Below are 25,941 nucleotides of genomic sequence, written 5' to 3'. Positions count from 1 at the left end.
AAAAACCCAGGGAGCATTGACTCAGGCAGGCTACCTCTAATGAAAGAGACTCTGCAGAAGTTCAGGCTTCAGAGATGAAATGAGAGAGTTCTGATGGAGTGAGCTTGCATACACTGGACAGCATAAGAGAAATTTCTCTAGGACTGTCCTTTCGTACATAAGCATAGCATGAGGCTGAACCAGACACAGATAACTTTTCCCACAGTGGGGGTGGGTCCTAGATCACCCACTGAGTGGGACACCGCTCCAGAAAACTGCTTCTGTCCTTCAAATACCCAAGGCATGGAGACCAGGCGTGGAGGTGATTGGAAGGAGGGAGGACATAAAGAAAGATGCAGGTAAGAATGTTGAAGAACATTAAAGGGACACAGTTCCTGTTGACTGGGCTCCTCATTTGGAAGCTGATATGCGAGCCCCTGACTTAACCTCACATAAGGATCCTAGGCAGGAAGATGATGTAAGGCCTGGGAGTGATATTCTGGTGAGGATTCTCAGGGGACGAGCCTCTCAGTGACCCTCCTGTGAGGATCCTCGGCAGGAAGGGCCTCTGAGTGACACTCATGTGAGGATCCTGGGCAGGGAGGGCCTTTAAGTCAACTTCCTGTGTGAATCCTCAGGAGGAAGCCCATGCACCAGGCCCTCAGTGAACTTCAGGCCTCCCCAGGCCTGCCAGTCTGCCCAATGCCCCATGTGTACACACACACCTTCCTTCATTCTGAGGCAAGCTCCCTCCCTCTATGTGCTCCTGAGTGCAGTAGTGAGAATGAGCTCCAGGAACATCAGACCAGGCTCTGTAGGAGGTTAGAAACTGCAAACTACACTGTGGAAAAAGGAGAACTTTCCAGACACCAGGTGGGTGAACAACCAGAAAAGATATAAAATGCTTACCAATTCTACCACAAGGGGAAGCAAGAAGTGTGGTGCAGTCCATCCATAGAAAATCAGAGAAAGCCAATATCTAGCAGGACTAACAGTGTATCCCACTGCCCAGGAAAGTACTGAGAAGATGTCTGCTCCTTCAAAGGAAAAACAAAAATGAAAACAAACAACCGCAAGTCACATGAAGAATCAAGGAAACCTGCCAATGCCAGAAGCTAACACTAAGCCTCAAATAATTAAACTCTGAAAGACAGAAAATGTAGCTATCTGACAGATACAGAATTTGAAATAGCTATTTTGAGAGGCACCTAGTGGCATAGTTGGTGGAGCATCTGACTCTTGGTTTTGGCTCAGGTCGTGATGTCAGTGTCTTGAGATTGAGCACCTTGTGGGACTCAGTACTCAGTGCAGAGGATGCTTAAGATGCCCCCTCCACTGCACCCCTCCCATGCTCTCTTTCTCTAAATATATAAATCTTGGGGGGAAAAAAACATTCTTAGGGAACTCAAGAGCTACAAGAAAGCAAAAAGAAAATTGAATGATATCATGGAAACAATATACGGAAGAATAGTACTTCTACAATGAAATGGAATTCATAAAAGAGAAACAGAAATTATGCAGCTGAAGATTTTACTAAATGGAATGAACAGTGAAATAAACAGCATCAAAATCAAAGAATACCAAATGGAAGACAGAATTAGTGAGCTACAGAATAGGAACTTGGAAATAAACCAATCAAGAGAAAATTAACAATAAATACATAAATAGAAAAAAATAGATAAATAGAGAAAAGCAGTGGAGAAAGACTAAAGATGTATGGAACACTAACAAAGAAAATGTACAAATAGAATCACTGGAATTCCAGAAGGAGAACAGAAAGGGGCAGAAATTTACTTAAAAATATGTGTTATTTTGTATTTTGTTTTACTTAAAAATATGTGTTAGTGGGGCACCTGGGTGGCTCAGTGGGTTAAAGCCTCTGCCTTCAGCTCAGGTCGTGATCCCAGGGTCCTGGGATTGAGCCCCAAATGGGGCTCTCTGCTCAGGAGGGAGACTGCTCCACCCCCCCTCTCTGTCTGCTTCTCTGCCTACCTGTGATCTCTGTCAAATAAATAAATAAAATCTTTTTAAAAATATGTATTATTTCTGAGAGCTTATCAAACTTGTGAAGACAATTGGACACCCAGGTTCACAAAACTAATATATCATCCTATTATTGCAATTCAAAACAACCTTCTCTAAGACATAAAATGATGAAACAGTCAATTATCAATGAAAAAAAAAATCCTAAAAGCAGCCAGAGAAAAATATACTGAAACTCCTGAGGCTATCAGTGGATTTTTGGCAGAAACCCTAATGTCAAGGGGGAATTGAATGGCATATTCAAAATGTTGAAAGAAATCAACTTCCAGACAAAACTGCTATAACAATGTTATCCTTTAGATACAAAAGGCAAATAAATAATTTCATGGACAAAAGTTGAGGCAAGTTCACCACTAGGTGTGCCTTGCAAGAAATGCTGAGGGATTTCTTCAGGATGAAATTAAAGGACAATATTCAGTGACATGAAAACATATCAAAGTATAGAACACATAGGTGAAGGTAAGTATATGGTTACATTTAAAAACCACTAATACTGTAATAGGATTTTGGGTTATTAAATTAAATTGAAGGAAAAAGCATTTTTTTTCAATTCTTGTTTTAAATTCAATTAGTCAACATACAATGTTGTATTAGTTTCAGATGTACCATAAAGTGATTCAACACTTCATGCAACACCCAGTACTCAACACAAGTCAACTCCTTAAGTACCATTATCTACTTAGCCCATCAACCACCCCTTCTCTCTGGTAACCATCAGTTTTTTCTTTACAATTAAGAGTCTGGTTTCTGATTTGTCTCAATAGTTTTTCCCCTGGCTCATTTTGTTTCCTAAATTCCACATATGAGTGAAATTTCAATGGAAATAGTGTGAGTGAAAAATAGTATTTTATTTAAAGTACTAAATTTTTAAAAATATATATGGAATACTTGATCTAGCAAAACTTACCCCAAAAAGATGCAAATACAGAGATTATTCTGTCATATAAATGCTAAAATAATTCATCACACCTGAAATACAAGAAATTTTAAAAGGTGTTCTCCAAAGGGGAACCTTCTTTCACAGCTGGAGGGAATGCATCCTGGTGCAGCCACTGTAGAAGAAGTATGAAGTTTCATCAAAAATTTATAAGTAGAACTACCCTGTGATACAGGAAATACACTATTAGGTATTTGAACAAAGAATACAAAAAATGATGTATATGACAGCATTATCTACAATAGCCAAGGAGCCCATCAACTGATGAATGGATAAATGAATGGAATATTACTCAGGCATTAAAAAAGAATTAAAGGGGAGACAAGATGGTGGGGAAGTAGGAGGAGGCTCCCTTTCAACCTGCACCCTAAAGTGAACTGATTACCTTCCAGAAAACTACGATCACCCATGAAATCAGTCTGAGATCAGAATTATACATGTCTGGATCTCTACCGGAGCAGAAGAAGACAATGGGCAGGTAAAGTGGAGTGGGAACGGTGGACTGATATCGGAAGATAAACAAAAGGGGGAGGGAGCACCAGAGGCGACCGGTTGGAAAGTAATACCCCAATACGAGCGAGAGTGCCCTGTGTCTGGGGACTAGCATTAACTTGGAGACTGGTTGAAAACACTCTGAAAGAGCAAAGGATCATGGGGGAAATTGTGGGAATCGGTGCGGCTAAGTAAAGGGGCTTAAGTCCCCAGTCCCAGTACGGCCTCCCCTGGTGCTGAGGCAGAGAGAGTGCAGCTCTTGGTCCCTAAGCCAGCAGCACGCCCAAGAAGGCCTGGGTTTGAGCTCCTGTGAGGAGATGGGAGTCACGCCGGTCGGAGAATGCCCGAGCCCTGCTACAAAGCCTGAGATATGCCTGCACGTCCCTCATACTCCCTTGTGAGAGTTACAAAGGCCTGACCTGCACTCTTTGACCCACGCCATTGTTTCAGAGCCTAAGACGTGCGCCCCAATCTCTCCCCTGATAGAGGTGTGAAAAGCCCAGCCTGGTGCTTTCGGACATGCGCCCCATTCTCAATGCCTGAGAAGCATGGGCACTACCCATAGCCACCCCTGAAAGATGTGTGCTCAAGTCTGACACTCTTAGACCCAGAAAGACCAGGCACTCCCAGCCTGGGCCAGCGGGAAAATCTCTGTGTGTGATTGCTGCTTGGAACCTCTATGGCGATCAGGAGTTTCCAGAAGCTGCCACTGCCTTGGCTTTGGGTACAAGCAAAAGATCCTGCATCCCCAGGGACCCTGACTTGGAACCTGCTCTGCCAGCAGCCAAGGGGGAACATATTTAGGCTCTGCACCCAGATTGAGGCTTCTCTCTGAGAGGGAGATCAGGGTGTGGTTTGTTTTCCTCTAAAACTACAAAAACCATCAAAAGCGGTCAAGGTGAGAGGGAAAAAAAAAGTGAAAATACATAAAAACCACCAGAGAACAAAAGCCTGAAAAAAAACCAGTTTCCTCAGAACCCACTCCCTTGAGGGGGGCGGGAGGACTTAACTCAGGAAACATCATTGACTGACAACCCACGTGGCAGGCCCCTCCCTGAGAAAAGAAACCAAGAAAGAAAAAAAAAAGAGAGAGAAAAAAAAAAGGACTGCAAGAGAACAACCACTACTTCACAGGAAAACTTTTATTTTTCACTCGTTCACACTATTTTGGTTCATTTTTTTTTTCTTTTTTACACATAGGTAATTTTTGAACCTATTTACCATCACAGCGAACTGTACAGTACATCAAATTCCATAATCCCCATCTAACCTGAACTTTTTGATACATACACCTATGTTTCTCTTTTGCATTTCTATTTTTTGAATTCCTTTTTTTAAATTTTAGTTTAGTTTAGTCTAGTTTACTCCTTTTTATTTTTATCTTCTAATATTCATATAGAGTTAAAATTCAAGGTAATCCCCTTTTCCAAATCAATACTACCTCTATAGCTAAACCAATTTTTAATCCCCTTTATCTTAGGAAAGTTGAGTCCTTCAACAAAGATATCAAGATACACCAAGGAAGAATCAAAACAACCTTCCTCGCACCCACTGAGAATTTATAACCACTCTCCCATCTTCTTCTTCCATCAGTGTTTCTGTGTTTTTGTGTTTGTCCTGATAGCATATAAATCTTACACTTGGGGTTCTTTTTGACAAGGTTCTTCCTTTATTTGCATATATATTTTTTTCTCTTGTCATATACTTGTATCAGTCTTTTTGTTTGTCTGTTTTTCTTTGTCAACTACATAAATCTTACCTTGGAGCCCATCTGGGCTGAAACTTCTCTTTCATCTTCCCTTTCTTTCTTGTCTCTCTCTCTCTCTCTTTTTTCTTTCTTTCTTTTTCTTTTTCTTTTCTTTTGTCTATCGATTGGGTGGGGAATCCTGATTGCTCAGAAGTGTTCCAGGGTGCACCTTGACTGCACCACAGTTGATACATCCAGCTACATCTGTTCAGTAATCTCCCACCAAAATGACTAGGAGGAGGAATGCCCAACAGAAGAAAATTACAGAGGATGGACCTTCTGCAACAGAGCTAATGGCTATCAGCATAGACAATATGTCGAAAAAGAGAATTCAGGCTAACAATTATCCAGGCAATAGCTAGGTGGGAGAAAGCCATGGATGACCAAACAGAACTGATTAGGGCCAAACTGAAAGCGACCAGACAGGATGTTCACAATGTTAGGGCAAAGGAAACAAAAGCGAAGATGAACTTTTGGGACTTCATCAAAATCAAAAGCTTCTGCACAGCAAAGGAAAGAGTCAAGAAAACAAAGAGGCAACCCACGGAATGGGAGAAGATATTTGCAAATGACAGTACAGAGAAAAGGTTGATATCCAGGATCTATAATGAACTCCTCAAACTCAACACACACAAAACAGACAATCATATCAAAAAATGGGCAGAAGATATGAACAGACACTTCTCCAATCAAGACATACAAATGGCTATCAGACACATGAAAAAATGTTCATCATCATTAGCCCTCAGGGAGATTCAAATTAAAACCACATTGAGATATCACCTTACACCAGTTAGAATGGCCAAAATTAACAAAACAGGAAACAACATGTGTTGGAGGGGATGTGGAGAAAGGGGAACCCTCTTCCACTGTTGGTGGGAATGCAAGTTGGTGCAGCCTCTTTGGAGAACAGTGAAGAGATTCCTCAAGAAATTAAAAATAGAACTTCCCTATGACCCTGCCATTGCACTCCTGGGTATTTACACCAAAGATACAGATATTGTGAAAAGAAGGGCCATCTGTACCCTAATGTTTATAGCAGCAATGGCCACGGTTGCCAAACTATGGAAAGAACCAAGATGCCCTTCAATGGACGAATGGATAAGGAAGATGTGGTCCATATACAGGATGGAGTATTATGCCTCCATCAGAAAGGACGAATACCCAACTTTTGTAGCAACATGGACGGGACTGGAAGAGATTATGCTGAGTGAAATAAGTCAAGCAGAGAGGGTCAATTATCATATGGTCTTAATTATTTGTGGAGCATAACAAATAGCATGGAGGACAGGGGGTGTTAGAGAGGAGAAGAGTGTTGGGGTAAATTGGAAGGGGAGGTGAATCACAAGAGACTACGGACTCTGAAAAACAATCTGAGGGGTTTGAAGTGGCGGGGGTTGGGAGGTTGGGGTACCAGGTGGTGGGTATTTTATAGGGCATGGATTGCATGGAGCACTGGGTGTGGTGAAAAAATAATGAATACTGTTTTTCTGAAAATAAATAAATTAATAAAAAAAGAATGAAATCCTGCCATTTGCAGGGACATGGATGGAACTAGAGAATATTAGGAAAAGCAAAATAAGTTAGCCAGAGAAAGACAAAAACTATGATTTCACTCATATGTCGAATTTAGGAAACAAAACAAATGAGCAAAGGGGGAAAAAGAGAGAGAGAGAGGCAACCTAAGAAATAGACTCTAAAATATAGAGAACAAACTGAGAGTTAGTGGAAGGCTGGCGATGGGGAGATGGGTTAAATAGGTTATGGGGGCACTCTGTTGTCTGCCTTCAGCTCAGATCATGATCCCAGGGTTCTGGGATCAAACCCTACATCAGACTCCCTACTCAGTGGTGAGTCTGCTGCTCCCTCTCTCCCTGCCCTGCTTGCACTCTCTCTCACACTCTGTTTCTCTAAAATAAATAAAATATTTTAAAAAAATAGGTGATAGGGTTTAAGGAATGCACTTTTTGTGATGAGCATAGGGTTCTGCATGGAAGTATTGTATCACTGTATTGTACACCAGAAACTAATTTTACACTCTGTTAACTAACTGGAATTTAAATAAAAACCTGAGGAAAAAATAGGCTTATTTTATTAAATGTTTTATGTGCACTTGAGGTGAATGTACATTTTGTTGCCCTTGAATGGAATATTTAATAAATGTCAATGAGGTCAATTTGAGAAAACCAAAAAAATGTTCTCTGATTATGAGGAAACTAGCAGATAGAGATCAGGATCTACAAAAGGAAAAGATGAAAAACAAGAAAAGTAGAGATAGCAATATTTTAATATTTACATATCTTCAGAAAATAAAGGAATGCTTAACAGAAAATGAGTAACATAGTAGTGATGTGGCTTTTCTAATTTAAGTGAAAGGGAAATATATATCAAGTATAGTGCAAAATCTAGAAGATGGGGAAATGGATGTAAATTTCTGCATGGATTTTAGCTGTAACTGAAGTAACGTAGTGCCACTTGAAATTAGACTAATTAGTCTAATTAGAAATATGTTTAATTAGTCTAATTAGAAATATGTTTAATTAGTCTAATTAGAAATATGTTTACTATAAACATTTTACTTAAGAATCTATCAGGCTGGGCGCCTGGGTGGCTCAGTGGGTTAAGCCACTGCCTTCGGCTCAGGTCATGATCTCAGGGTCTTGGGATCAAGTCCCGCATCAGGCTCTCTGCTCAGTGGGGAGCCTGCTTCCCTCTCCCTCTCCCTCTCTGCCTGCCTCTGTGTCTACTTGTGATCTCTGCCAAATAAATAAATAAAATCTTAAAAAAAAAAAGAATCTATCAGGCAATAAATGTAATTACACAAAAATATTTAATGAAAAATGAGGCCAAAATAATAGATAAAAAAGAAACACAAAACACATAGGTCAAATAAAATATATAATATTATATAATATATAGAATAGATATATATATATCTATAGAATAGATATATAGAATATAGAATATAGAATATTATATAATATATTATATATTATTATATATTATATATTATATAATAATATATTATATATTATATAATATTCTATATTCTATATGACCTATGTGTTTTGAGGAAACATGCTAGTTTCCTCATATATATATAATATATTAATATATATTATAGTTATATAATATATAATATATATTATATATATTATGTTATAGTTTCCTCATATATATGAGGAAACTAGCATGTTTTACCAAATAAACTCATATATATATATATATATATATATTTATTACATTTAATCGCAAATATATCACTTATAAATTAAACAGAACTGGCCCAAGTGACTCACCTAAAAGACCCCTGGGTGGCTCAGTCAGTTATGTGCCCACCTCTTGATTTTAGCTCAGGTCATGATCTCAGGGATCTGGGACTGAGATGATCTCAGTGTGGAGCCTGCTTATGATTCTGTCCCTTCCTCCCTGCTCCCTCTCCCTCAAAAAAAAAAAATTTGTTAAATTAGATAAAAATAAACATAAACATGATCTGGAGTTCCTGGGTGGCTCAGTTGTTTAAGCATCTGACTCTTGGTTTCGACTCAAGTCACAATTTCATGGGTCATGTCATGGAGCCCTGCTCTCAGCTCTGTGCTCAGTGGGGAGTCTGCTTAAGATTCTCGCTCCCCCCTTTCCCCTTCCCCTACTTGTTTGCTCACTCTCAAATAGATAGGCAAATATTAAGGGAAAAAAATGTTTAAAAAATAAAACAAATTAAATCAACAAATAAACATGACCCAACTATATTCTGTATTTAAGAAACTCACTGTGGAGAAACAAACTTACTAAAAAGAAAAGGATGGGAAAATATAGCATGCTAATACTAATACCCAAACAGCTGGTCTGGCTCTATTCAAATCGGGAAAATCAGATTTCAGAGAGTAGAATATCATCAGAAATAAAGAGCGCCATTTTAAATCATCAAAGGAACAATTTATCCCAAAAAAGAGAGCGATCCTAAATGTTTATGCATCAAATAGGCAACCTTCAAAATACATGGAGGTAAAACAAAATGAAACATAAAAGCAAAACAAAACTGATGGAACTGGAAGGCAAAACAGACATATCTATGATTACTACTAAATATTCCAATCTCTATCAATTGGTAAGAGTACAAAGATGAAATTTTAACATAAAATTCTGATACTTAGTAAACATTGCACAAAGCAATGGCAGAATACATATTTCTCATAGATTACTTACAAATACATGTTTTACCATAAAATTAAGTAAAATATAAACTAAATAAAAGGCATTGATCCAGTTTTGATCTTATTTACCATGACCCTACTGAAAATACCGTGAGATGATTAAAAAAATTTGACTAGTTACCAAAATATTAAGGAATCACTGTTAACTTTATTGGCAATAAAACTGTCACAGTGGTTTTATAAATTTTATTTATTTTGTAGATACACAATGAAATGCTTAAGGAAAATATATTGAAGTACTTAACAAATATTTACTTATTTTTTTTTATTATTATTATTATTATTATATTATTTTAATCTTCTGGTTTCTCTTAGCCTGTACTCAAAATAAGCCTGAAACCCAGAACTTCACATTGACAACTGACAGACAGAAGTCTAAGAGAAGCTATGCACTTCTGTACGGAGAAGTAAAATACAGTACTTTTCAGGTTAGAGTGAGTGGTGGAAATTCTTTCTCTCTTTTTTTCTGTTCTGTCCCAGAGCCTAGGCGATCCTGTAGCACCAGTGCCAACAGTGCACATAAAATGGGATCCAAGCAGAACACTTCTCTTTGACTACAGGCTCTCTGATCCCAATCATATGGGAAGCAAGCATCCTGTTGGTCTTTCATTCAGGGAGACAGACATAGTTGTGGGAAGTGCCCATAAGAGCAAGGTAACTAAGTCCCAATGACTAGTAAGAAGACAAGGAAAAGGCCCCCTTGGAACATAAAAATGTTGCAGACATAGCTGAGATACACAAGCAATCCCATGAATTTGTATATAAACTAAGCTCCTATACAGGCTGCAGATGCCTGAATCTAAAAGTAAAGAGCATATCCAAATCTTTGAGGACAAAAATGTGCATTAAACTGCCACAGACACTCCAAATCATCCACACTAATGCCTGTGTGGGATAGATAATAATCACACCAGAAATATTTTTAAATCGCATTGATGTGCAAAGGAAAACCAACAGGGGGCAGGTAGGACCTATGGCTGAACCCATCCAGGTCATATAAAAACCCAAAAATCAGCTTTATCCATAGGATGTATTCAAGATCTGGAGTCCCATATTACTCCGTTAACCAGAATATAATGCCACAGTGTCTGACAAATAAAAGGAAATGGAAAATCTTAACATCTCCAAAAAAAAAAAAAAAAAGATAGTTAACATAGGTCATTAAAATATAATTTAAAAACATATATATAATTTTAAAACCTCATGGAAAATGAAGAGGTTCATCTCAACAAAGTGGTACATCTACCAGTAATATTAATAAATTATGCATCCTTCTCTAATTGTCCTCAGGCAGTAAGAAGCCAAGGCTATTGTGGACATGGGGAGTCTTGTTCCCAATTAAATTAAGGTCATTAGTAGGGAAAGTAAGAATGGACAATGAGTGGTGAACTAGTAGTCTTTGCCTCAATTCCTCATATTTCCCAGTCCTGTGGTCCTAAATTAAAGTTATCTGTATCTTTACAAAGATGAAGGTAGGAAGACAGACAACAGATTCTTTACCATAAAATATATATATATGCAATAAAGTGTATATATATGTGTGTGTGTGTGTGTGTGTGTGTGTGTATATCATACATGTATAGATTAAAGCAAAAATCAGTATTTCACTTGAAGGATAATACTATCAGTTCCAAAGATATTATTTTATACATCATAACAAAGAAAAAATGTTGCCAACTAATACAATGATTTGTTACTGATTTGTATTCCATACTCATTAAAAGTTATCCTTCAGTCTAATTTTTGACACATATTACTTTTGTAAGTACATGAAAACCAAAGCTGCTAAAATAAATCATTTATTTCTAAGGCAATGATAACAAATGTCACCTAGAGATCATCCTTTCAGAAATGTTAAAATATGAAAATTAAATATTTGTCTATCCAAAACCTTATTTACGAGACCGGACAATTTCCATCATTGTTAGGTCTCTCATGTATATTTCTCAGGATGCCTCTTTTGCACCACAGAGATAACTTTCTCAAGAGAAACAACCAAATATGCAGTCATATCTCATTTTCTCTCATTTTCAAGCCATTCTGTAAATGAAATTCTCATTTTTGACTTGTTTCTTTTTTTATTCCACAGTGCCATTCATCCCTGCCAATGTGCATAGCTGCCCATATGGTGCAGTACCCCCCTGTACATATATACCCTAACTTATCAATCCTTCATTTGATGAACATGGGATCTATTTCCTGTGCTTTGTTCCAGAATTCTCAGTTTTCTTCTGCAACACAAGTAGGAGTTTCCTCAGGGTATTGACCTGGATGTGAAATTGCTCACTCCAGATGGTCGTTTTTCTTCTTCTTACTGAAAGATGTAGCTGTTCTCTTCCTCCCCGGCCCATGAATATCCTGAGTGGACACAAGTCCCATCCCTCCTTAATCTAATGGATGTAACATCTCTGATAGTTGACCTTCAGAGGGAAGGGAAAGAGGATGGAGAAATGGAGTGCCTCCGAGCCAACAGAATGTGACTTTGAGGACAGCCCAAGGAACCAAAGGCAGACAGGGCTTAAGGCAAGAGGCACCACTCCCATTGGCTCCGTTGAGCAAAGGTGTGAGCAGAGCTGAGAAGGAAGCTAGGGTCTCAGGCGACAGCTTACCTGATGTCACAAAATTTTCTGAGGTCATTTCCATGGAACATGTAAATGAAAGAAACAATAGTGTTTTATTGTGAAAAGGCAAGTCTTATTTATCCAACGCAAAAAGGAAGCTCTCCGGAAGTAGCTTGCTCCCCATGCCCAGTCTTTTGTAATGGGTCTTCCACAGCTATAGATGGCCTCCTTGGCCACAGATGCTAAGGTACTGGTGATTTCCTCAGCACACTCTGCTGACTGCATGACAACTCCTCTTACTCAATGCAAAAAAGGAAGCTCTCCAGAAGTAGCTTGCTACCCATGACCAGTCTCTTGTAATGGTCTTTTATGGCTATAGATGTCCTCCCTGGTCACAAATGCTAGGGTACCAGTGATGTCCTCAGCACACTCTGCTGACAGCATGAGAGCCTCCTCCACTACCGACCTCCACTCTGCTCCTACCTGACCTACTGTGGGCTTTATCATTTATTAGAAAGAGCCTGTTTCACTGAAACTTCGACTTTCAGACACTTGTAATGCAGTCTGTGCATTATAGAGAGCTTGAAGGTCTGAACAGAAAACCATATGGAGAGCTCAATTTCAGGATCCTGGAAATGAGTAAGGATGGTATACCATGAAGGTATCCCACAGACAATGAAGAAAGAAAGAGATTCTTAATTTTGAACCTCACTTAATTCACTCATGGATTCTGGTTCAAAAGCCTACTGATCATATCACTTGTTGCCAAAAACGAAAAACAAAACAAACAAACAAACAAACAAACAAAAAAACACACGAACAAAAACAAAACCACAAGGCCCCCAAACCAGTACAAACTTCTAAGTGTGGTATTTGACTGGTGTGGCAATATGGACCCACCCATTTCACAATCTTACCAGCTCCTTCCCGGCCATGCTGCATTGCAGCCAAACTTGACTAGAGACTGTCTCTTGGATGTTCCCTCTTTTCCTGTAAGCTGTGGTACTGGAAAAGTATCGCTCATATTCTGCCCCAAGCTGCAGTCTTTCTACCCTTAACACAGCTCATCTCCCTATAAAGACTGCACACTCCCTATGGCTTTGGTTCACCAGGCTGCACACCCCACTCACCCTACCCTGTCCAGAGCAAAGAAATGGACACATAGTAGGCACAAAGTCAATGTTTACTTAAAAAATAATGAATCAGGGGTTCATCTGGTATCTGGGTGGTTCTGTTGGTTGAGAATCCAACTCTTGGTTTCAGCTCAGGTCCTACTCTCAGGGTCATGAGATCAGAGAACCGTCAGGCTCCCTGCTCAGTGGGGAATCTGCTTAGGGTTCTCTCTCTCCCTGTCACTCTGCCCTTCCCTGATTGCTCTCTCTAAAACAAATACATAAATCTTAAAAGAAAATGATGAATGATCAGATACTGTCCTATCAAACTAGAACACCTTGAGATACAAAGGCTAAGTCACTTAATTGTGCATCCTCTCATCCTTCTTTATGCCCCCACGTGTATGAACAGCACCACCATCTCCGTGCCCAGGAGAAGATGTGTCATTTCATATTCTTGATTATCCCTCACTCATCTAATCCCTCCCATGTTCTCTGGGGTCTATGTTCATGTCCCCTCTATGTGCCGATTGTTCAGGGCTTTTATCATCTGTCTCTCCCCTATGTGGCCAGACTCCCAATGGGTTTCTCTGATTCCAGTTTTCCCATACATACTCAGGCAGTGGCCATTCTAAGCACAGGTGTGGACAAGTCCCTCCTTCATGCCCTACATCTCTGTAGGTCGTGTCCCATGACTACCTGAGCAGATCCTGCCCCCTTCATCTCCTGTCCAATGACCCTGAGCTGTGAGCGTCCTGAACTCCCCCAGCAGTCTCCACACTGTGAGAATGCATCTGGGCATGTACCCCCACTCTGCCCCACTGTTTATATATACCAGGTATTATCACAGGGCATGTACTAGGCATTTAATTGTTTCAAGAAAGGAATAAATTGACCCACTTTGAGAAAATTATGTTTCCCTATTTTGAAGTGGGTGGGTGAACGGTGTTGACATCTGAAATCCATACTAGTTGATATCCTTGAGTTCCATGAATGGCTCACGTGTGTTGCCTCGGAGACCAGACGAAGCTGCACAAGATGGGCTGGGACAAGGAAACCAACCCTGGATTATGGCACCCTACCTGACCTTGTCCTAGACAAGCTCCTCCTCAGTGTTTGAGATAACCTGCAAAACAAGACAGAACAAACCTAGTCATAACAAGTACCATGTAGTGACAACATTTAGTTACATAAGTGACATTTTCCAATAAAAAGAACTGGGACTTCCTGGGGAAGCAGTTGATTACAGAGCTGGGATGCGGAAAATATGACTTTTGAACATCTGGATATTCCAGAAATGCTACAAGAAACGATGGGGCTTGTTGAAGGAACTCGGGAAACAGCATAAAGGAGTCTGCCCTGATCTTAGTTAGAATAGCCACAGCACAAAAAGAAAAGTTGATTATAACCCAGAGAATAAATATCCATGTCATAAGTAAATAATGGAATAAACACATAAATGAGGGAGAAAGCATACCGCTTCCTAACAGTGGATTCTAATTAATACAGACAGCGTGAATCAGGGAAACAAATTCATTAGGGAAATACCACAAGCATAATGGGTACAGACAAAATCTACTTATGAACGTTAAAAATGGGGGGGGCAAACAACTAGGGGAAACTAGGTTTTTGCAAAGAAATAACCAGTAAATGCAGTGTGGGATCCTGGAAACAAAATGCCTCTGCAATCCAAGTGTTTATCTGAGTCACTATTATGTATCTGACAATTTACTATGAGAGGGGGCTGGAGAAGAAATCTATGGGAACTGTACAATTGTTTGCCAATTTTTCGACAAGTCTCATTTTTTTTTTTTTAAGAGTACGCCTTTCTGTCTTTGAAATGAGTGATCAGAATCACCCCCAAGTGCTGAGGAAAAACACAGGTCAGCTGCAAGAAAGACACTGTACAGTAACCTCTGAGTGTATCTTTGTCCAAATCACTCCTGGCCTCAGAGCCCCCAGCTCCTTCCTCTGCACCAAGCTCAATAGCAGTACTGCTTCTGGTTGTGAGGATCAGGTGTATGCACACAGGATGGCATCGACCAGGTAAGAAGCATGCCTTTCAGCTTCCTTCCTGAGGGGCCAAGCATGTCCCTGTCCTCAGAGCCCAACCCTATCATGTTCATACCACCCCTTTCTGTCTGCCCTGCTCATTGCCTGTGTCACCCAGGGTTCAGCAGGTGCAACGGTCTGCAGTAAGTGTAAAGGGTAAGTGAAACAGTGTGCAACCCCTTCTACTGGAGGGCACGGTCCTCAGGGTGGGGGGTGAAGATAGTGCTCCCCTCCTCTGAAAACGGAAACACTCTAAGCAGGAGGTAAGGGAAGTCAGTCCACCCACCTGGACCCTTTCTGGGTGAGGCTGAGGCTTATGTATTCCTGCAGCAGGGAACCACACCCTCGTTCCTTGAGGCTGCCCTGATTCTCCCTTTTGTCTCCCCATGGGGTTCCCTGTGACTTCAGGAATGATGTGTTTTCCCATATTCTGCTAAGAAGGTAAAGCCTTTCGGTGGGCATTCTCTCCTTGTCCTTACTCGTCCTCGGGGCTTTGGCCTGAACCGGCGAGAGTCTCTGGTGTCCATCTGGTTTGCTTGTGCTGCCTGCATTGGGATTGGCCCAGATGGAGGGTCCTGCGTCCGAACCGTCCACAGTGTTGCCAACAGGCCTGCTGTCTGTGCCGCCAACTGTGGCCCCCTTCATGCTAGCCTGCAGAGTTCCTGCTGCCCCTGGGGCCACCCTGCGATCCATCCTTGGAGGGGCTGGGCTAAGGACAGACGGCGTGTTCCTGCGCAGACAGTACGAGGCCTGTGCTCGGTTTCCTTCCCCACCTGTGTAGGCCAGGGAGGCAGCCAGGGACACATCGCTGAGCACAGAAAGGCTGCTGCTGTTGACCTGATCTTGATCCCCTTGTCCGTGGAGCTCCATGGCCTGTGTTGAGAGAAGAAACAGGAAAGTGGAGAAGACAGTGAGGGGAGGAGGGATGGTCACCTAAGCTAAGCTCCTGCAGGGCTGTAACTGGGAGAACCTGTGAGGTCCTCAAGTCCGGTGCACGTAGGAGGCAGGAGCACTGGGAGGCCATGAGGGCAGGGGGGCTGTGCCCACAGGGAGGCTGTGGCACAGGAAGGCGGTACAGGAAGGCCATGTAGGAAGGCCATTCAAGCAAGGAGGCCCTGCCATGGGGAGGCCTCCTAGCACCTCCATGATGGTCACTCGAGTTCTGTGCAGACACAGTTGTGCTGCCGGGAGGGTTCTCCCGCATTCAGAGGGCACCCTCAGAGGGCCGTTTGACACACTGGTCTTAGCATTTCTGCACAACAGATTCTGGGGTGGGTGGTGGGGAGACTCTGGCCAAGCTGTGCTCAGTGTACACTCTCATACAGAGCACAAGCTGTGCACACCTGCTATGCTGCTCACGAACAGAGCTCCGTATGCGGCTCCAGCTAAGGAAGGACTGCCACACGCTTGCCAGTGTCCCGTGACACATGCGCCGGCCTGGATTGTGGTAGCAACTCGTCCAGGGTGGACTGGACAGAGAAGGTGCTGTTGGGGGCACTGCAACATCAGCCATGACATCAGAGGAGCCGGCATGTGAGGGGCCACAGGTGTTCACAAGTACTGGGACCTTTCCAGTGAGGCAAGGTCTACGCATGGTGCCTAATGGGGCCTGAGCTCTTCTGAAGGCAGTGCTTTCTCACAGGGAGTCTCAGAGAGCTGCCTGGAAGGGCCCTCACTGCTCTTCTAAGTCATCCTGGCCCCACCACCCAGAGTCCACACAAAGGCTTACAGATGGGCTCCTCCTGTCCTCCGCCTCCAGCCCGGGTATGGAGACCATGTCACCCGCAGGCTGGGCCTGGGTCCCGCTGTACGCCTCCATGGGGGGCCTCAGTAGGCCCACCAGGTCCTCCCAGCAGGCAAACACATCTTCCTTTGAATTGGAAGGAGGACACAGCTGCAGGTAGAAAGAGCGGCCTGTGGCAAGCTTCAGCTGGAATTGCTTTTTGTCGTGATTATAGATGGATAACTTCACAAACTTCAAAGGAAGCAGCCTGTTGGGCAGCAAAGAAGTGGGGGATTAGGCTGAGACAAAGGGGAAGGAACAGGGAGGCAGTCTTCCGGTCCTGTCAGAATCTATTATTTCCTAAAGGATCTGCCAAATCCTGCTCACCCAGCTCAGCCCTCCTGCCAGAGCCACATTCCTGAGACATGCCGCCGTAATTTGTAGCTAGCCCTCCGCCTGCCAGGCCTCATAGGACACCAGGCCAGCTCCTGACCACCTACTAGGACCCCCCTACTCCCCACTCTGCCATGTAAGGGATGCTGCCATGTACCCCCAACTGTCCTCCTGGCCTTGAGCCAAATATTGCCCCCTCTGATTCTGACCTGCAGCCAAGCAGTGGTGGGCGTACCCACTCTGCACACATCCCACACAGAGGGACTCAAACTCCTGTACTTGCCTGGTCAGTTCCAAGCTCTCTGATGCCTTGAAGTCCGTTCTCTGGGTATCGGAGTCATCACTGGCACTGGCCACACAATGTGTGGCCGGCTGAGCCAGCAGCATGACATCGGGCCCTGGCAGGTGCTGGCCAGTGTAGGCCACGCCAATCGTCACCATGTTCACGGTGTTGTGCACGTCGATCACCTCTCCCCGTCTGTTGACCTAGTGGTGTTGGAAGAACATGGCTTGGCCGTGCATTCTCTGCTGTCTTCCTCGGCCCCATTCCTCAGAGAAGAGGCTACCGCAGTTCTCGGTGTGTGGCCGAAACTCAGCAGACCGGGCTCCAGCCGTGCACCATGCGGACAACCGGGCTCATGCAAAATAAACATTGTATTAAGACCAAGAACAGCTTTCCAACTCAAAAATACCAAGGCAAGAAACCCTAAAACATAAAGGGATTAAAGGTGGGACAGTCAAGTGCAACACATGATCTGGGCTGGGAAACCCTGCTACTGAGAACGCCATGGGGATGACTGAGAAAACACACACATACACACACACTACTAGTCAAAGGGCAGGAAATCAGGCCATGGTTACCTAAGTAAACATCCAAGTTCTTAGCAAACTCAGGAAGAATTTAGAGCTAAGGAGAACAAATGTCATCACTTACTCAATGAGGGTTGAGCGAGCAGGACAGTCCATGTCTTGAGTCTGGGTGCATTCACTGGCTGGAATCCCGCCCTCATATTTTGGGTAGCCAGGGGCTCCATGGCCCAGACCGCCCAGTCACGGCACCCAAATCCTGGGGAAGGGACCCGGCATCAGGGTCCTCGAGGGTTTTCAGGGGACTCCAAGGAAGAGCCAAGGCTGAGCAAGAGTGATAGCTGAGCGGTCACGGAGCTCTGGGTCAGGTGGCACCTATATCCTTGCACCCTCTTCCCTGCCTCACCCCTACAGGTGTAGTTGCTCATGCTGCATGGCCGGGACATACCGGATGCCACAGCCAACACCACCATCCTGAAAGCTGTGTAGACCAGAAACTCCCTGAGCTGAAAGCCTAATGACCTGGAATGTCACATCACTCACTAGGGCTCAGTCTGCCTCTCAGGACAAGGGGTTCTTCGTGCTGCCAACATAAGTAGATTGTTGTGAGGCTCACAGGGGATGGACACCAGACTGAGCTGGACCCTTTAGAGAACCACATACACATGATTGCAGGACCTGGATCCTTGAGTTCCTACAGAACATCCGGAGGGAGGGAAAGCAATGGCAAACAGCCCAACCAGCAGGACCTCATGGCACAAGTTCACCTGTCAGACCCACGGCTGGACTGATCTCCAAGAGTTATTAAGTGTTTAGTAAGGACACACACAGGACAACACCTGCCTGACAATAAGGGCATCACGTATGGCAAAGGGTGACACTGGATAAAACAGGCTGGAAAAATCATGTAGTGAAAAAAACAAACAAACAAACAAAAACAGTTACTTTCCTCTACCCACCTGCAAAGTCACTCAAGATATCATTACACACTCAGAACGTAATAGGTCTACAGTATTGTCATGGGAAGAAAAGAAGGAAAGGGAGGAAGAGGGGGAGCATTCATGAATCGGGGAGAACAGGGAGAAGGGGGCATATACATCAATCAGGGAGAATACTGGAGAAGGGGGCATATACATGAATCAGAGAACAGGAAGGGGGAACCATGAATCAGGGAGAAGTGGGACCAGACCGTGAATCAGGGAGGAGTGGGGGACCGGACCATGAATTGGGGAGGAGGGGGATGGCCCTTCACCTGTATGAAGTCACTCTCAAATGTGGGGACGTCTTTCAGGAGCGTATACTCTCCCTTGCCCAGCAGCTGGTGCAGCTTCCCTACAGAGCTGTGGAACATGGGCAGCACAGGACAGCTCTGGGTGCTGGGGTCTGCTGACTCCCTGTCGCTGTCCATGGCTCCCTTGCACTAAGAGACCTGCAGAGAGATCAGAGGTTTTCTTGCCCCTGTGACTTGGGCTGTTTCCCCAGCACTGGCACACATGTGCTGGCACAGAGTTAACACCCATATCCTGCCATGGTGTGACTTTGACACAGGATCCTCTGAGCTCATATGTCCCCCACACCAGCTGGATGGGTGCCCATCTGGGACCTGGAGGAAGGCCTCCTGTCCTTGGCTGAGGGAGGCTAGCACCAGGACACTTGCACAGCTCAGGAACCACAGGATAGGCCGGCGTGCAGACCCTTACCCTCAATCCTCAGCCACTGCCTTGTGCAGTGAACAACCTCTACAACCTTGTGGACAGGCCTGGCCTCAGAGACCCCAAACTTTCATTTTCCCACTCTCCCTGGCCCAGGCCTCTGACCTTCACTGCGGATTCACTGCATCCAAGAAAAGTGGCCATCACTTCTGTTTAAACAAAGACAGTCACCTGATCTGAGCTTTACATTACTTCTCCCCCTCGGGAAGGCTTTTCATTTAGACAACTGTCCCCCCCCCATTCTGGGTCAGGATTAGGACCAACCCCACCCTGACCCTGAACCCAGCTGAGGTCCACTTAGACCACTGTCCCTTCCCTCCTGGGTCAGGGTCAGGATCAAGCCCACCCCGACCCCAGCTGAGTTCCTATTCTGGTAAGGCGCTCTCCGACAGCCTTCCTGCCCTCGCCTCCTTAGGGGATCTGCACTCTGAACCTGGGTCCTGATGAGGTTCTGCCCCAGCCCACCCCAGGGGTCTCCTCCTGAGGCTCTCCCACGAAGCACGGGTCGGGCTCACCTAACCCTGGTCTACGTCATGGTCTTGGCGCGTCCACCCCACCGTCACATCCCGACCTGGTCTAGGTCACGGTCCTGGAGCGGCCACCCGACTGTCCCACCCCACCTCGTCCAGATCATGGTCTTGGCATGGCCACCGCACTATCAGTCCCCCGCCCAGGCACCCCTCCCTGCGCCCCGCAGTCCCGTGGGGCCAACGAGGACTGACCCCTGGCCTCCGGGTGGGCACGGGCGGGCCGCAGCAGACCCGACCTCTGGAATCCCAAGTGCACCGGCCGCTCCAGCGGCCAGGGCGCCCCCGCCCTGCCCCGAACACGCTCTCGGCCCGCGGTGCCCTGGAAGCCCTGTCTCCGCCCCACACAGGCCGCCCTTCAGCTCTGTCATTGTGAGCTGGAGCCGTCACACAGCACTGTGCCCTCATCCCCGCAGCCGCCCCTCCGCACAAACACCTGCCACCCACCAGGGACGCACCCAGCGCAGGGCGCGCAGATGCAGTCGCTGCCCGCGCAGGGAAGGGCAGCCCGCTGCGGGCCCGCGAGGAGCGCGCAGGAGCAGATGCCTGCGGGAAGGCCTCAAACTCCGCCCGGTTCAGGGCGGGACCCGAGGGCTGGAGCACCAGAGCCAGGGCCGCCAAATGTGCGTCTGCCCCTTTAAGAGCGGGCCAGCAGCTGCGCAAGCGCAGTCACCGCCTTGCAAGTGTGGTAGGTCAGAGCGCAGGCGCAGAAGTAGAGGGCACAATGAATGTTTCTAGGGTTTGGTGCTGGAGGGAGCAGGAACCGGGAACCGAGCCTTCCTGGGTTTACAGAAAAGGCGGCACAAGGGTGTCCCCGCTTGTCCGGGTGCCCTGCTCCTTTGCATCTCCTGGCATTGTGCGCTAAAGCTGAAGCAGGTCCCTGATGTTATCCCTCCAGGACTGGGTCAAGTAGGGTCAAGGTCGTCTCAGGAATAGAACCGGAAAACTAGCTAAGGCACAGCATCTAAGCAGTGTTTGTGAACAACCAGACAGGGTAGAAACGTTCTGTGTTCCGATGACTTCAGGGTCTTTCTTGTGTCTCTGGAGATCAAAACCCCTTGTCTTGTACAAACTGAGCAGATGGACCGCGTGGAAAGCAGGCATTTGAAGAACTGCTGGAGGAGCTCGTAGCCCTGGTTCATCTGAATCCACAAGCCCCAACAGCTGACCAGTTCCATGCATTCTTCAAGTGAGTCTCTGAGGCCGCAGCCCTCAGGAGAACCAGGAATAGAACATGCACTGACCTACTTTGAGGCGACTTTATTTCAGGGAACAGCAGAGTCGCATCTACCCACACACAGCCTGCTCTAGAGTACCGCCAACCCGTGGGGGAGTCCCCGTGCCAATCCTCCCTGCAGAACAAACAGGGACTCCTAGGGGACCATGCACAGTAAGTCCAAGGAGCATGGCTTCTCCTCTCCCCAAGGAATGTCAAGTACAAAGCTAGGACTAGCCCAGGCTCAGGCTACTTCTGTCAGAGAGGGCTCTTCAGACTCTGTGGGGCTGGGGTTGGCTATTGGTGAGGACTGAAGTTGTCCTCACTGCAGTCCCCTACCCTCCCTGGATCGTGCTCCCAGGCACACCAAGCAGGGGTGGACAGGATGATATCTTAGGAGCTGGTTCTTCCCTGATGTTCTCTATTCTTCATTCTCTATTTTATTTGTCTTGGTTCTAATATTTTATGATTCCCTTCTTTATGCTAGTGCATTAGTTTTCCCTATTTACTACCCGTTACATGTTTATATCCTTTAACATCTCCCTAACCCCACTTCCCACCCATGTTCATCACCAATCTACTCTCTTTTTTATAAATTCAGCTTTTTAGACTTCCACATATAAATGATGTCATGCAGGGTTTATCTTTCTGTCTCAGTTATTTCATTTAGCATAATGCCCTCAAGATACACCAGTGATGCTCCAAATGTCTTCTTTCCCATGTCCAGATATATTCCATCCCATGTAAACACCACATATCCTTTATCCATCCATCCATTCATCCATTCACTGACAAGCACTTAGGTTGTGTCCATATCCTAACTATTGTGAATAATGCTTCAGTGAATATAGGAGTGAAGACTTTCTTTGAGATACTGATACCATCTCCTTTCACTGTATTTCTCAAAGTAGGATTACTGGATCACAAGGTAGTTCTTTTATCTTTCTTTTTTTTTTATTGTTTTAGGAACTTCCACACTATTTTCCATATTAAATGAACCAACTTACCTTTTACCAACAGTGCACAAAGGTTACATTTTCTCCACATTCTCTCCAACACTGATTGTCTCTTGTCTTCTTCATGATATCTAGTCCAACATTCTGGTCGTGTGAGGCAACATGTCATTATGGTTTTGATTTGCATTTCCCTGATGCTTGGTAATGGTCACCATCTTTTCACTTACCTGTTGACTATTTGGATACCTTCTTTGGGAAAAATTCTGTTGAGTTCCTGTACCATTTTTTTTGATCAGATTGTTGTTGTTACTGAGTTTTATATTCCATTTCATAGGCTGTGTTTTTATTTTGCTGATTGCTTCTTTTGCTGTGCAAATGCTTTTGAATTGGATGCAGTCCCACTTGTTAATTTTTACTTTTGCTACTTTTGCTTTGATGTCATATCCCAAAAAGTCATTGTTCAAACCAGTGTCAAGGAACTTCTTTCATGTTTTGTTGTTGTTGTTGTAGAAGTTTTAAGGTTTCATATCTTATGTTACATCTTTAATCCATGTCATGTAATTTTTGTGAGTGATAGAAGATAGAGGTACAAATTCATTTTTCTGTTCTATACGGCTACCCAGTTTTCCCATCGCCATTTGTTGAAGACAATATCCTTTCTCTGTTTAGTTTTCTTTGTTCCCTTGTTGAATATTAGTTGACTGTATATGAAGAAGTTTATTTCTTGGGTCTCCATTTGCTTCTTTGGCATCTATATTCACCAGAAACATTGGCTTATAGTTTTATTTTTTCTTGTAGTGTTCTTATCTGGCTTTGATGTCAGGGTGACGTTGCTCCTGTGTCATTCTGGAATCTCCCTTTGGTGAGTTTTTATGGCTACAAATTCTTTATTATCCATGGTTGTCTGTCCAAGTCAGTAGTCTCCAGTATTTTCCCAGATAGATCTCAGAGTGTTTGGGGATGATTTGGTGAATCTTACTCTTTCTAATACCTATACCTAAGTCTGTCTACCTGTAAGCAGATGTACAGATTAGTGAGCCTTCTCCCACATCCCTTGGAGTTTAGTACCAGATCCAACCACTTCCACAGAGTATGTCTCTGTGTGAATGTCTCATTATCGTTAATAAAGAGAGGGGTGTGAAGGAGGGACATCTCATGTCACCACAATGCTGACTTACATTTCACATGGATTGAAAATTATTATAACATGCTTCCATTTTAAGTCATAATAAATAATAAGTAGAGTAAAATACCAAAATTATAATACTGTGTTTTATGTTTCTCTTTATTAGAGATCTTTATAGCTTCATATGACTTATACTTACTATCCACCTTTCATTTCAACCACAAAGACTCCCTTTAGCATTTGTTGGGCATATCTAGTTGTAACAAAAGTACTAGGCTCTGCATATTGAGAGAAGAAAGAGTATTTATACACATATGACAGACTTAAAAGAGTGATAACAAGTGGACAATTGGCTATATAGTTCTGGAGCTTAAAGTTGTGGCTGATCCATAGTTAAAATTTTTCAAGATTTTAACATATAGATGATATATGAAAATACAGGGATAAATATGATTTTTCAATAAGAGTGTGTAAACACAAATAAATAATGAGCAAGCACAGAGGGAATTCAAAACATAAATTTTAAGTGATAGAAGGAGACTAAATAAATAAATAAAGAGAGGGAATAAGAGATGGGAAGACATTTATGAGATCATTAAGCAGACTGTTCTAGGGAATGAGAGGCCCTAAGGCATTGAGTGTGGAAAGTGAAGATTAATTTTTCATAAAAGCTATCCACACAGATTTACTATTTTCCTGGGCAGTGTGGATTCTTTGGTCTGGGGAAAATGAACACCATTCCAGTCACGGTGGGAGAGGAAAATGGTTTTGTAAAGAATTGGAAGCAATTCTGCATGCAAAAAGTTACCCAGAAACACCTGTGTGAAGAGATTAGAAAAGGTGTGATGTTCAAAGGCTATGTGTATTTCTGTTAGATGGAAGACTTTATTGTCTAGGTGAGTTTGAAGTCTTGTGATAAGTATCCAATAGTGAACAAAAATCTGGGTGTGGTACACAAAGTGATCACTGGTAGCCTGAGGCTAGAAAGGAATGGGACTAGGGAAAATGTGGAGATACCCAGATTCAATAGGAAAAGTATGTACTGTAAGAGAGAAAGAGGATCATTGGAATCTGATAAGCTTTTAAAGAAATGGAGTCAAAATAATATGCCAGATCTAATCTGGGAATTGATGTGGATTACATTTCATCTTTCCAATTCTGAGATAATGCTATCAGCTCGTTTTACTATACAGAAGTGAGGATAGGATTCAACAAAATTACAAAGGCATTTCATACTCCTTTTGGAAATTGGAACTGACAACTAATTAAAGACAAAGGTGGATTTGGCATCAAAATTAATCACTCAGCTGTTGTTTGGACCCTGATGTGTTTGTTGGAAGCCAGGTTGACTTTGGGTTGAGGCTTAGCTCTGTCAGCCTAGTAGGAGATAAGAGCAAAGGAGTGACAGTTTGTAAAGAGTCTCAGATTGTAAAGAGCAAATAACGAGATATAAGTTAAAATTTAAAACTGCTGTTGTCATAGTTATTTCACCCATAGGGACTGATACAATGTGATATTTAGTAGTTTGCTTACCCAAATTAGTGATTTAAGACATAGTTCCATTAGGAATGACAACAAAGTCCAAAATATGGCTGAAGACAAATAAGATTTTAAAAAGTCATTATAGAAAGGAGTTAATGGGGAGTCAAGATGGCAGAGAAGTAGCAGCCTGAGACTACATCAGGTAGCAGGAGATCATCTAGATAGCTAATCTAAAGATTGCAAACACCTGCAAATCCAACGGGAGATCGCAGAGAAGAACAGCAGTTCTAGAAACAGAAAATCAACCACTTTCTGAAAGGTAAGACTGGCAGAGAAGTGAATTCAAAGCGACAGGAAGATAGACTGCGGGGGGCAGGGGCCAGCTCCCTGCAAGTGGGGGAGCAATGGAGCACTATATTAGGACTTATAGAAGTCTGATCCGCTGAGGGACATCGCTCCAGAGGCTAAACTGGAGTGAAACCCACGTGACATGAGCATGGCCTGAGGTCCCGCAGGGTTACAAAAGGATCAGGGGTGTCTAAGTGTCACAGAGCTTGCAGGTATTAGAATGGGGAAGCCGGCTACAGAGACAGAGCTGAGGAGTGAGCTCTCAGTTCGGGGTTACTTTGAATAGGTCACAGGCTCGGTGATCTCCGAGCGTGGCCATAGGCCAGGGAGATGGGAGTAATTGGGCGCTAATTCTCTGAGGGCACACTGAGGAGTGGGGCCCCGAGCTCTCGGCTCCTCTGGGCCGGAGACTGGGAGACCACCATTTTCATTCCTATCCTCCGAACTCTACAGAAGCATTCAGGGAACAAAGGCTCCTGAAAGCAAACCCAAACTGATTAATCAGCCCCGCCTC

At 43.9% G+C, this 25,941-nt stretch overlaps 1 protein-coding gene across 5 annotated transcripts; it reads right to left on the bottom strand.

Annotated features, from left to right (window-relative positions):
* Nucleotides 1-13,315: 13,315 nt before the first annotated feature.
* On the bottom strand, nt 13,316-20,901 carry LOC101672456 (protein FAM71A). Of its 5 annotated transcripts, none has more exons than XM_004782011.3 (6): nt 20,747-20,901; nt 19,313-19,489; nt 17,537-17,739; nt 16,867-17,128; nt 15,424-16,010; nt 13,316-14,211 (listed from the first exon to the last, which is right to left on the bottom strand). In XM_004782011.3, exons 2-6 carry the CDS (start codon nt 19,466-19,468, stop codon nt 14,154-14,156), a joined length of 1,266 nt encoding a protein of 421 aa, XP_004782068.1. In that variant the 5' UTR covers nt 19,469-19,489; nt 20,747-20,901; the 3' UTR covers nt 13,316-14,153. The 5 variants fall into 5 exon arrangements, with proteins under 5 accessions (XP_004782068.1, XP_004782073.1, XP_012906203.1 ...); XM_004782016.3 differs by having other exon boundaries at nt 15,617-16,010; XM_013050749.2 differs by having other exon boundaries at nt 15,911-16,010.
* Between the last annotated feature and the right edge of the window lie 5,040 nt (nt 20,902-25,941).

This window comes from Mustela putorius, unplaced genomic scaffold, assembly GCF_011764305.1.
Source record: "Mustela putorius furo isolate JIRA1106 unplaced genomic scaffold, ASM1176430v1.1 tig00001009_pilon_pilon_pilon, whole genome shotgun sequence".
Lineage (NCBI taxonomy): Eukaryota > Metazoa > Chordata > Mammalia > Carnivora > Mustelidae > Mustela > Mustela putorius.
This window is presented reverse-complemented; position numbering and strand designations above follow the sequence as displayed.

What these genes read in the sequence shown, in the direction of transcription:
- LOC101672456 (XM_004782011.3), bottom strand. Translation starts at nt 19,468, where the DNA reads ATGGACAGCGACAGGGAGTCAGCAGACCCCAGCACCCAGAGCTGTCCT. An exon ending in TTGAGAGTGACTTCATACAG is followed by an intron (nt 17,740 to 19,312) that starts GTGAAGGGCCAT and finishes CAACACCACTAG; the next exon opens with GTCAACAGACGGGGAGAGGT. An exon ending in CTCACCCAGAAAGGGTCCAG is followed by an intron (nt 14,212 to 15,423) that starts GTGGGTGGACTG and finishes CTTGTTTTGCAG; the next exon opens with GTTATCTCAAACACTGAGGA.